This window comes from Tachysurus vachellii, chromosome 3 (genome assembly GCF_030014155.1).
Source record: "Tachysurus vachellii isolate PV-2020 chromosome 3, HZAU_Pvac_v1, whole genome shotgun sequence".
Lineage (NCBI taxonomy): Eukaryota > Metazoa > Chordata > Actinopteri > Siluriformes > Bagridae > Tachysurus > Tachysurus vachellii.
In genome coordinates, this window is record NC_083462.1 from 30337104 (window position 1) to 30349835 (window position 12732).

General features: G+C 40.4%; 4 protein-coding genes across 4 annotated transcripts; 1 reads left to right on the forward strand and 3 right to left on the reverse strand.

Moving 5' to 3' along the window:
* Positions 1–481: 481 nt before the first annotated feature.
* LOC132843400 (histone H3) lies at positions 482–976 on the reverse strand. The gene has a single exon (XM_060866696.1). It carries the CDS (start codon positions 921–923, stop codon positions 513–515), a length of 411 nt encoding a protein of 136 aa, XP_060722679.1. The 5' UTR covers positions 924–976; the 3' UTR covers positions 482–512.
* Positions 977–1424: 448 nt separating this feature from the next.
* LOC132843413 (histone H2A) lies at positions 1425–1855 on the reverse strand. Its single transcript, XM_060866706.1, has one exon. The coding sequence runs from the start codon at positions 1838–1840 to the stop codon at positions 1454–1456; it is 387 nt and encodes a 128-aa protein (XP_060722689.1). The 5' UTR covers positions 1841–1855; the 3' UTR covers positions 1425–1453.
* A 626-nt stretch (positions 1856–2481) lies between these two features.
* Positions 2482–3102, reverse strand: LOC132843399 (histone H1-like). The gene has a single exon (XM_060866695.1). The coding sequence runs from the start codon at positions 3100–3102 to the stop codon at positions 2482–2484; it is 621 nt and encodes a 206-aa protein (XP_060722678.1).
* A 6215-nt stretch (positions 3103–9317) lies between these two features.
* Positions 9318–10954, forward strand: pigc (phosphatidylinositol glycan anchor biosynthesis, class C). The gene is made up of 2 exons (XM_060865046.1): positions 9318–9572; positions 9795–10954. Exon 2 carries the CDS (start codon positions 9798–9800, stop codon positions 10677–10679), a length of 882 nt encoding a protein of 293 aa, XP_060721029.1. The 5' UTR covers positions 9318–9572; positions 9795–9797; the 3' UTR covers positions 10680–10954.
* Positions 10955–12732: the final 1778 nt, after the last annotated feature.

The window sequence follows — 12732 nt, forward strand, 5'->3', positions numbered from 1 at the left end:
TTACACTCAACTTTGTGCTTTATGACAAAAGAAGGGGAAAAAATCCTGTTTCTACCACCAGACTTTAGACGTGTTTCACACTCACACACACATACACACACACACACACAATATAGATAAAAAATAAAAAGAGAGAATCTACGTAAATCAATTAACGTATATAATATTGTACTAAAGAGTATCAATTATAAAAATATACATCGGATATTGTTTTATACGACTTTTCACGTCATTTGCGTCTCTCTTATCCCTGAACACAATATACCTAACACAAACACTCTGTAGTCTCTGTAAATCATTTCTGTAAAGAAGATTCCCATTTACATGCGTGTTAATCACACAAACATTATATAACACCTCATATCTTTAGAAGCAAGATTATATTTATAAGTAAAATTTACAGTGATATTTACAGGGTAATCTCACAGAAAGATTTGAAGAACTGCTCATTTTTCAGAGAGAATGTGGTGGCTCTTAAAAGAGCCTTTGTGTACATTAGCCAGAATTGAGATTTAAGCGCGCTCTCCGCGAATACGGCGGGCCAGCTGAATGTCCTTAGGCATGATGGTCACTCTCTTGGCGTGAATGGCGCACAGGTTGGTGTCCTCGAACAGCCCGACCAGGTATGCCTCGCTAGCCTCCTGCAAGGCCATGACGGCCGAGCTCTGGAAACGCAAGTCGGTCTTGAAATCCTGAGCGATTTCTCTCACCAGGCGCTGGAAGGGCAGCTTGCGGATAAGCAGCTCAGTAGACTTCTGATAACGGCGGATCTCCCTCAGAGCCACGGTGCCGGGCCTGTAACGGTGAGGCTTCTTCACGCCGCCGGTAGCCGGGGCGCTCTTGCGAGCAGCCTTAGTGGCGAGCTGCTTCCTGGGCGCTTTGCCACCAGTGGACTTACGGGCGGTCTGCTTGGTTCTTGCCATAGCGTCGAGCTGTGAACTTCACGAAGAAAAAACACAATAAACGTTGCTGGCGAACGCTGTGTTTTTAAGCCCTAACGCCGCCCTGTTCTCATTGGGCGTATTGAAAGCACACGTCTGCCATTGGATAGAACGCGTTACGTCACCTGATGACTATTGGACCGTTCTCTGTCCCGGACACAGTTTGAAACCCAAAGCGCGCGCCCCTATTCTATAGGCGGTCTCAGTAACACAGCGCTTTTGTTCTGTCAGCAACCTAACTGCCTCTTTATTTCATTTAGAGAGCAGGCTTTATTATTATCATTATTATTATTACCATCATCATCTTTTATTATTAACGTCTGTCATCAGTTTTCAAACAAGATCAGATATTATTAACAGAATATTTTAATGCTTATTTGGGGAATTGTCTTTATAAGTTCACTCACAGTATTAATAAAAAGTAGGATGAAATTGCACTTTTTCAGTAAAAGTGGGTGGCTCTTAAAAGAGCCTTTTGGGGGGGTGAGAAACGCAGCGGTGAGCGAGCGAGTTTACTTGGTCTTGACGGCCTTCTCAGTCTTCTTGGGCAGCAGCACGGCCTGAATGTTGGGCAGTACACCTCCCTGAGCGATGGTCACTCCTCCGAGCAGTTTGTTCAGCTCCTCGTCGTTACGCACAGCGAGCTGCAGGTGGCGGGGAATGATACGGGTCTTCTTGTTGTCACGGGCGGCGTTGCCGGCCAACTCGAGAATCTCAGCGGTCAGATACTCGAGCACGGCGGCCAAGTAAACCGGAGCGCCGGCACCGACGCGCTCGGCGTAATTACCTTTACGCAGAAGCCTGTGCACACGACCCACGGGGAACTGCAGTCCAGCCCTGGATGAACGAGTCTTGGCCTTAGCCCTCGTTTTACCGCCGGTTTTGCCTCTTCCGCTCATCTTGTAGCTCAGATAGGTAGTTCAGATAGGTTCTAAGAACAACACCGAAATAACAGCGCTGTTCTTCTAGCGCTCTGTTATATAACCAACAAATCAACTCTCTTATTGGCTAAGATCCTTGTGACGGAAGAACCAATCCGAAACACGCCGTAGAATTCCAGCGTCAGTCCATCATTGTATTCTACGCCACACACCCCACCCACTCCCTATGTGTGTGTGTGTGTGTGTGTCTGTTTGTGTGAGAGAGAGAGAGAGAGAGAGAGAGAGAGAGAATGAATGAAATTAAAAAAAAAGACTAAATGTATATCCTGGTAGAGAGAAAATATTGTGTCAACTGATTTATAATCAGTAGTTTGATTATTCGCTGATTTAATATCTATAAAAGCATATATTAGTATAGAATAAAGATAAATGCACATGGATTTAAACTGTAAACTGTCCAATTCTCCTTAGTTGTTCACACGTTTATGTGAAGGTGAATGTACAACTCTGTAGCTGCCTAAACACTCGGTACAGAATCCAGTAAAGTCATCATTTTGTTTGTCATGCCTATCAGAATAGGAAACAGGTCTTTAAGGGAAAATATGGGTGGCTCTTAAAAGAGCCGTTTGAGGAGTAAAAAAAAAACCTAAGAAACACGTTTACTTCTTCTTGGGAGCCTTTTTGGCCTTCGCCGCTTTGGGCTTTGAGGTCTTGGGCTTTACAGCTTTTACCTTCTTGGGGGTCGCCGGCTTTTTGGCCCTCTTGGGGCTCTTGGTTGTCTTCTTGGGGGCCGCCGGCTTTTTGGCCTTCTTGGGGCTTTTGGTGGCTTTCTTGGCGGCAGCGACGGACTTCTTCGGAGACTTTTTGGCCGCGGGTTTCTTGGCCGCTACTTTCTTGGGCTTCTTAGCTGCGGCGGGCTTTTTGGCGGCCGCCTTTGTCGCTTTGGGCGCGGCTTTCTTTGCGGGCTTCTTAAGCTCGGTCTGCTTCTTGTTCAGCTTGAAAGATCCAGACGCGCCGGTCCCTTTGGTCTGCACCAGAGTGCCTTTAGTAACGAGGCTCTTGACGGCGAGCTTGACGCGAGAGTTGTTCTTCTCCACGTCGTATCCGCCGGCAGCCAAAGCTTTCTTGAGGGCGGCAAGAGACACGCCGCTCCTCTCCTTGGACGAGGAAACCGCTTTGACGATGAGCTCGCCGACGCTAGGGCCTGTTTTCTTGGTCCTCGAAGCTGCCTTCTTCTTGGGCGCTTTGGCCGGCGCGGGAGCGGGAGCGACTTCAGCCATCTCTCTATCTCTAGGAGCTAATAGTAGAATAAACGAGTGTAACGCTGTACGCTGTGTAAACACAGGAACCTTCCTCTTCTCGACCGGGGGGCTGGCCTTAAAAGTAAGCATGAGAACGTTGTAGACTCAACCCGGCCGTGGCTGAATGTCTGCGCTTCCGAGACACAGTGACAAGTGTGTTTTCTCATGGCGTTTCTCGGCGAAAATACGACGCTGCAGACAAGATCCCGAGCGTTCAGCAACATGTTTGTTGAGCAGGGACTTTGTTGCTCGCTACGAGCTCGCGTCGAGTCTCGGGAAAAAAGACAATGTCGCGCAGCGAGCACAAAAGTGTACGGTGCGTCTGGGGCTCGCTCCGGCTTGCAGCGCATTTGGGGCGATGTGGCGTGTAAAAACCAGACAAAAAGAGGCACGGGGCTTGTAAGTCGTGTTTACCGAGTTGCGGGAGAACCTTGTGAATTACACTGATGTATTTGTAGCGGCTGAGTGTTGTGTGTAGTAATTGTAACGGAGCCCCGTTTGTGCTGCGTAAAGCACATGTATACGAGAGAGAGAGAGAGAGAGAGAGAGAGAGAGAGAGAGAGAGTGTCCATTTGCGTGTGTTTTTGTTTGTTTGTTTCCCTCTGTTGTTCTTGTTTTTCTTGTGTGTGTGTGTGTGTGTGTGTGTGTGTGTGTGTGTGTGTGTGTGTGTGTGTGTGTCTGTGTGTATATCAAATCAAATCACATTTTATTTGTCACATACAAAGTACGACCTGCATTGAAATTCTTTTTACAACCGGTATTCAAGCATAAAAGTAAAAAGAAATGCAATTTGGAATAAAAAAAATTATAATAATAATAAAACCAAAAGGAGGTAGATAAATAAAGTATAGACTATATAAGAACTATATAAAATATGAAAAGATCAAAATATGTGAATAAAATAGTGTATATACATAAATGTGTTTTATAATTGACCTTAAAGTGTCCATGTGCAGTATGTTGTGTATAAAGTGGCAATATATATATATATAAATTATGCCACTCCTCTGAATCCTTGTACTTGGATGGCTTTGGCTAATGGCTTTTTTATTATTTTGTGTAAATTGATTCAGAGTGCAGCACTTTAGAGAAATATTTGTTAGACAGCCATTAACATTAATCTGTAGTTTTAATTGAGCCAATAAATTTGTTGTTTGTTATCACACAAATAACGAAATCTTTGTTTCACTTCCAACCCTGATATTTGCCATTATTTCTCTTACCTTCTTAATTGTCAATAATATTCCCCAAGCACTTTTTAATATTGATGTCCATGTTTAATATCCATGTTTTTTCTACAAATGTATTATTTTATTACACTATGGATTTTTTTTTTTTTATCTTGGTTGGGTTATATGTGAACAGATAAAATATCTGAATTACTAAATCTGAATTACGAAGTATAAATGAATTATTTTTATACGAACACATCTTCAAGCTACATGCTATATTATTAGTCTGTCTTTTGTGATTAAGTAATTTACTATAATTGACTAATATCTGACTTTATTTTTGAAGCAGGATGCCCTCTGTGTGTGTGTGAATATTTACTGTAACTTGACTTTCACTAGATAATGTGAAAATACTATATATTCAGTTCTACAGGCCCACACTGCACTTAGTAGGACAGTTGAAGCAGAAATCCACACCCGGATTACATGTACCAGATCCAAACAAATCTTTCACACACACAGTAGATGGGAAAAAAAGGGGGTGTATGACATCAGTATCATAGCAATATAATGAAGGGAAATTAAGACCAGTAGGCTATGATTCAAATAAACTGGATCCAGTAGGAGTTGGATTGCCTATGTATTTAAGATCTGTAGGAACAGCCGAAAAAGCAATCAATGCTTCTAGTGACACTGTAGAACACAGTGTATAGTTCCAGATGCAGTAACATCTACTCCTTTAACAGAAAACATATGTCAGCAACCAGCACGATGGTTGAGAGATAATGTCTTACTTGAAAATGCCAAATGTCAAAGTGGAATGCTGTACTGTTCTAAACCCTGCAGCCCCTTCTTTCACAGAAGTTTGATGGACAACAGCACAATTGTGTAACAGTTGCAAATATTATATTTGTCAATATAATATATAAAAAATGTGTATATGTGTAAATGTGTCTAAAGCACCCATTGCATATTTCTATGCATATTATCCTGTTCATATTATAATCATACTGTAAATACTGTACATCTTGTACTTGCTGCTTATTGCACTTCTGGTTAGATGCAAAACTGCATTTTGTTGACTTGTACTTGTACATGTATAATGACAGTAAAGTTGAATCTAATCATATCTAATCTAAGATTAAATTGGCAGGTCCAATTTAAAGGAGATGCCATCACAGAATCCAGACCTTGAACTATTTGTAGATGGATCAGCCATCAGAAACCAGAAAAAGAGAGACATCTCTCTGCACCAGCAGAGTTAATTGCTCTAACAGAAGCATGTAAATTAGCACAAAGCAAAAGTCTTACAATTTATATTGATAGCATATATGCTTCCAGGATAGTACATGATTTTGGCACGATGTGGAAACAGAGTTTACCTTTTTAGGTAAATTAAAAGCACACACAATGCATAAAGCACATGTATACTGGAGACTGACAGACAGAGCGAGTTGTGGATGTCAATTTGCATGTGTCTTTGTTTCTGTTTGTTTGTTGACTTGTTGCTGTGCTCCCATGTTTGTGCGATTCCCAATACTGTATCTTTGTCATGATCTGGTCTTCCACACTCTGACCTGGTGCAAGCGCTCTCTCTCTCTCTCTCTCTCTCGAAACGCCCTTCTCCCTGACAGCTCTCAAAAAAACTTCAGCTAGTGATAAAGAAATTAAACACTATTTATTTTTTTTTTAATTAATTACAACCTCTGAGTGATCAAGTCAAGCCAAGTCACTTTTATTGTCACAGTACCACAGCACATGTGCCATGGCGAGTGAAATTATTATGGGGGAACTCTGAAAATTGCAGAAATAATTATACAGATAATGAATTGACAGGTGAAAATGTGCAATTTGCTCATACATATAGTTAGTGCAATATGTGTGAACAATATGTACAATTAACAGACAGATAATGAAATCAACAAGTGAAAATGTGCAATATGCTTATACATATAGTCAGTACACACAGTGTACTATTGGGCATAATTACAGTAGCACTACGCATTGTATGCAATATGTACTTATTGTATACTATAAAGCAGAATAACCAGTAAAACAAATGAAAAACTGCAAAAAAGTACACATTGTATACTATATATAATGTGTGTCTAAATATGCATATGTATATATATATATATATATATATATATATATATATATATATATATATATATATAAATGGTTTCTAAAATGGTTGGGAGAGGGGGTCAGAGGGGACGACGCCCCAGACAAAGGGCTCTGACGAACTCAAAGTCCGGTTTACGATTCGCGACGTAGGATCCTATTGTGCTGTTTTCAGCCTTCGGGTTTCGTAATTTAGCGACCCCTATTGGTGACCTGTATATATTTAAGCAGAGCACATGTTGTTCAGCCATTTTGTTCGTAGCTGTATGAGAGTACACACCTATGATACAAATCTCCATTCACACTTCATTTATTCTTGGAAAAAGCATTGTCATAGTGTTTTCTAAATTAATGTTTTTTGATGTTTTGTTAGACCATAATGTTGTATTTGGACATGTTATATGAAGGTACATGTGTGTACTGTGTACGAGACTTAAGTACTCCTCTGCTTGTTGGATTCATGTAATCTGGGCATTTATTGTTAAGAATCTTTCAGCACATTTATTTTCCACTGTTGTCTTTTGCAGTTTTACACCGCTTCCATTAAATTACACTTGGATTTAGTTTCAAGTCTTTTTTGGAGGAGTGTTAAGCTTGCTGCATAGCTATGTCTGTCTACACATAGCGAGGGCAGTAAACCTATATTTAAAAGCGTGTGTCTGTCGTAGACAGTTATACAAACAACATCCAACATGCAGAACAGCAGAATAGCTAGTAAAACAAACGAAAAACTGCAAAGTTTACTCGGAGCTCGCAACACGGCAGCCATGCTCAGCGCCATCTTCTTCTTAGTACATCAATTACATGAAAGTACAGTAGTTAAAAATGATTTACAACAGTAAAGGAATAAAAAGAATAAACTTTTCACTTTTCACAAATTCCTTATTAATCTTCAAAATGAATTGAATTATTTTTTCAAGAATTAATTTAAAATTTTTCACCTTCTAACATTCACATTAAAAAATCATGAGATCTCAGTTCAGAAGGAGCTCTTATATGAAACGTCATTTCAAATGTGTACTCACAGTTCATGTTAAAGTCTGTAATCCACCTGAATTGCCAAAGTTCACTGTTTATCAGTTCAGTCTCATAAAAAAATGGACAAAAGAGAGAAAAACACCAGTGGGCAGAGAGTTGACCCTGATGTAGAGCTAAGAGGCCTGGTGCCACCCACTGTACGTTTGGTTAGTTTAGATTAGGGTATACAGCTAGTTTTTCTTTGAAAAAAAAGACTACACAAGGCTCTGTTTTTAATTCTGTTCATTTCTTTACACTGTCCATGTTCTCCTACCTTTGTGAGTCTAGCTCCCTTTCCCCTTGTGTCCTTAGTCCTCATGTTCTGTCTGTAATTTCTTGTCATTTGGATCATTAAAGTAATAATCTGTCTATAGCTGCTTTCCCCCTCCTAAATATTTATGATTTTCACCTCTTATAATAATAGATACATCACTATATATAATTAATTGTGTATTAATAAAGTATCCACTTTCAGTAAATGATACTAATACAAATTCTATGCAATAGAGTATGGTGATTATTCTGGGGAAGGAACAGATTTATCTTTTGTCCTTTACCTGGCCTCTACTCCTTTACATTTACATTTACATATGCTGTCATATTCAGCATTCAGCAAAATGCTAAACAAGCAGCACTGACTTGCCCTTATTTAGCAAACACGAACATGAGATTTTAGAGCACAAACAGTGCAGGGTATGGAAGGTAGGAGCAGGAGAAGAGTCCGACAGAAGGAAACAGAGAGGTACATTGGTCTGAATGCATGCGTTGTCATGGACTGACAGTCGAGGTTGGGGCAAGTGTAGAGTACAAACAGAGTTTGAGCTAATAATACGACGCATTGAATGTGGATGTGCCAGAGTTGATTCCTGACTAAACGGTAACAATGGAACAATGGAGCAATGGAACAAAATACATTTATGCCAGGGGTGTTTTTTTGGTGTTCTTGGTTTAAAGCTCAGAACTAGTTTGCATGTTTTATTATATTTTTTTTTTTTCAAATCAGTCTATACAAACTATAGACATGATACAATTGGAAAGCTTAGACATCAAGCTACACATGCAGTATGACCTGGAATCTATTAAAACAAGCTTCATTACTCGGAGCTTTTCAAATCAGAGCTCGATGAGGACCTCTGCTGGTGAACGCGCTATCATGCTTTGCACGAAAATGCCTCAACATGGATGATGTATTATTATTATTATTATTATTATTATTATTATTATTATTATTATTATTATTATTATTATTATTATAGGCCAGCTGCTGGGAGCAAATCAAACACTGGACCTAAAAACAGATTAAGGATAGACCTCGTCTCAAAAGTATAAAGTGTGAACCATTTAAAAAAGATCATGGTATTTCTGATGCACAAAAGGCTTTTCTTGCATTCCTATATTTTTCAACGTATTACTACTATCCAATATATATATATGACATGAAATGTTACACTGAATCGTATAATTGCCCAATGATGAGTGAGATTTAAGTTATAAATATAGGCTTCACAACAAAACCATATATATCCACCTTATTGGGCGAAATCAAATGAAAGTGTTCCCACATTACAGAACGTGATTTTTTTTTGTAACAGGCTCCATTGACAACTCGCAACAATAAGCTCTCCTAAACTCGTTGTACAGTAATAGATTCTGTGTAATACTCCAATACAACACACGAGGGCGCGCTGCCGCGTGTCGCGCGCGATTTAAAACCTTTGAATCAGATAACGAAGCAGTCACGTGGGCGTGTGTGTGTGTGTGTGTGTGAAACGAAGCTTCGGACGTGATTGGTCACTTGATTTTGCCAGAACGAATCAAGCTTCGATACAAAGTTTCAATGAAAATCAGCTCATGTTGAGCTTCGGTGTCACTGGTAACATCACTACTTATAACGTGTTCAACAGATTTATGGCTCATTCGCCTTTTAAAATCGTATTGTGTTTTTGTGTGTAAAGTATTCTACACACAAACGATTTGTGTGTAAATGAGCCGATAATGAAGTTATCAACCTGCGATTAGGTCGAAATCCGCGTCTATGGAAAGCGTCTTTTTACCCGTCATGCGCTTTTTCCTCATCATTAACATGGCAACGTCTCAACGGATTACACTGTAAATCATCATTAACCCACTGCAAAGGTAGTGTGTGTGTGTGTGTGTGTGTGTGTGTGTGTGTGTGTGTGTGTGTGTGTGTGTGTGTGCGTGTGTGTGTGTGTGTGTGAGAGAGAGAGAGAGTGAGAGAGAGTGTATGTGTGTGTGCGCGCTTTGGAAACTGTTACTCATATACTCCACAGTACATACAGGATATAAGGGATTCAGATGTGGTCTAAAACTTTGCTATGTCCTGCATGTCGTTTACAGGTGATGGGCGCAGACAACGATGCAGGTGTTACTCCAGCTGTGCCATGGCATAAAGTGCTGTACGAGCGACAGGCGTTCCCTGACAACTATGTGGCCAGTTGCTTCCATGAGGAACTTCGACGCAACATCAGAGTGCACCAGTACAGCTACTGGGCAGTGGTTCGAGAAGCCGGGCTCGTCTCTCAACAGCTCTCGTGTGTGGCGTTGTTCCTCACACTTTGGTCCTATATGGAGCAGGGAAATGTGGGTCCTTCAACACTGCTTTGTACTGGGCTGGGATGCGCTGTGCTGGGCTACACTCTGTACGAGGCTCTGGGCGGTGGAATCGGGCGAGAGCGGACTCGCTGCGCTGACCTGCAGAGCGCTGCCGTGTTCATGGCCTTTACCTTTGGTTTCTCGCCGGTGCTCAAGACGTTGACGGAGTCTGTGAGCACAGACACGGTGTACGCCATGTCTGCTGGCATGCTCATGGCGCACCTGGTGTCTTTTCCATACACACAGCCGAGCCTGCCAGGCAGCCTTTCTCTCAACGCTGCGCTCTTTGCCTCGGTTTGTTTGGCATCGCGTCTGCCTGGAACCCTGCACACCTTCGCCATGCTGAGCTGCGCCCTGCTCATCTTTGCACTCTGGCCGTATCTGCTGCAGCGACTGAGACACGCGGCAGAGTGGACGTTCCCCTGGGCAGCCGGGATGGTGTGTGTATGTGAAGTTGTAGGTGTTGGTACTCTGTGGCCTGCTGGAGCTCTTCTCCTGTTTCTAGCTATTGTAGTACTAACTTTTTTGTGTCCACTGCTGCTGGTGCGTCTACAGAGACACAAAGACAACATTCACGGCCCGTGGGACGAGGCTGAGATCAGAGAGGACTTGTCCCGCTTTCTGAGTTGACTTGAATGTGTGTGTTTCACAGGACGGGCCACATTTAGCCTAAATATGAAACATCTGCTGTAAATGTTTTTAAAATTGTACACTGCCTGTTTTGGGTGGCAATGCAAAATAAAGAAATAAATAAATAAAGCAGATTGTGTTGTATGTTTGGCCCTTTTACATTTAATCTCAGGGAGAGCACTGCTTTAGGGATGGAATAAACCAACGACTAATTGTTTAGTCTCTAAAGTTTAAAATAACACGAGTCACAACTGAAATCTGGACCAGTGTTTCTTAAAATGTTTTTTTTAAACTACTTGGAAATATGATGAATAACGTGCTAATAAATGTTGTATTTACTGCACACGTAATAAAGATGATGTTTTCAAGGTCGTCATAAAGTGTGTATTTTACGTGAACAAATATTTATCTACTTCAATAAATTGTTTTTGGAGCAGATGAAGAAGGAATGAAGGCTATACCGGTTTGCTTGAAACTTTTGGTATTAAAGGGAAGAGCTGACTGTGCTGAGGCGGTGGAGGGATGAAAGAACAGATGGCAGGTTTGGTAGACGAGTGCTGTTAAGTAGTACTGGAGAGAGATCATTTTTGTCGACTTTGTCGGCTGATCGATTAAACCTAGATAAAAACACATATTTACACATTCATTGCGTGTCATGTAAACCAGCCAACGGCTGTATATATGAAGACGACAGTGTTATTATTAACGCTTCTGAATCATAAACCTTTTTAAAATTGATGGAAGTAGCTGGTGTTATCTATCCGTCATATCCAAATGACACAACCTATTTTTCTGATGAATCGTCACTGCATTTATATGCTTCTAATTCTGTTTATGTTTAGGGAGCGACTCTCTAACTTAGCTATCTAAACGAACGGGATGCTGTGACCTAGAATATTTAAATATCCAATATATATCATCTTACCATGTAGCTAGCGAGGCCGTTTTCCATCTTGTTTAGAGTGCTTCAGTTTGCCAACTTTATATAGGAGCCAGAGAGCTAGTTAAGGAGCAAGTTTTAAGAAAACTGTTAAAAAAAATAGAAGAATAAAAACCTGTCATAGCAAAGACATCTATTGGAGTACACTGTGCTGAAGTGTCAGTAGGAGCTTCAGGTGCCAGTATAAAGCACATACTGTACATGTTAATGAACCTGGACTGTCGTTTTTGGCTCAGAACTCAAAACTCACATCACATCATTAACCATGCCCTTTTAATTATCATAAGGAAAAGATTACAAAGTCAAATAAACATGTAAAAACAATAGCACACTGTTCTTAAGACTCACTTTTGGTGAAGCATAAAATCGTTGTATGATGTTTTCTTAGATACCGTGTGTCCTGGCAAGTCTAATGGAACCATCGCTAAGGACACAGCTGGAGATAACTGTAACTGTCTGGAGGTGAAGAGCTGTCAACTCAAAGGATTAGAGATATGGTGACCTTAAAGGCCAAACTTTCATACATCTAGACTGTACATTTTCTGTAGCACTTACTTTAAAGGATAATAGGAACCCAGGGCCCGAATTAATAAAGCTTCTTAATGTAAAGAATTGCTCCTAGTGACATAGAAAAGATCCAAATAAAGATAAAAGTTATCCATAAAGCCTATTAACCCTTAAAAGAGCTCTTAAGGTCAAAAGTGTTACAAGTACTGAGGACGTAAGAGGCTTAAGAGTTTCTTTAGCAGAGGTGAAAATGGCTGAAAGGTGAATAGGGGAAGAAATGTATTGTATAAAATATTTAATAATGATAGTGAGTTAAAAAGATGCTACAGATTAGATCGTATAAGGATTCTTTTTGTGCCAATCATATTAAAGATCCGACACAGAATCATCTCAGAAATGGCACACACACACACACACACACAAAATTTGTATCTCTAATATGATTAGTTATGAATGCAATCCCTACATGATATAGACTCAAATATCTTAGTATAGAGACAATGTGAAGGCTTATAATAGACCAGATTTTAAAAGAGCTCCTTTTTTATTTTATTTTTTAATTGGCCTCCTCTCTAATATAAAAGTTTGTGTATTTTCCTAGCTCAA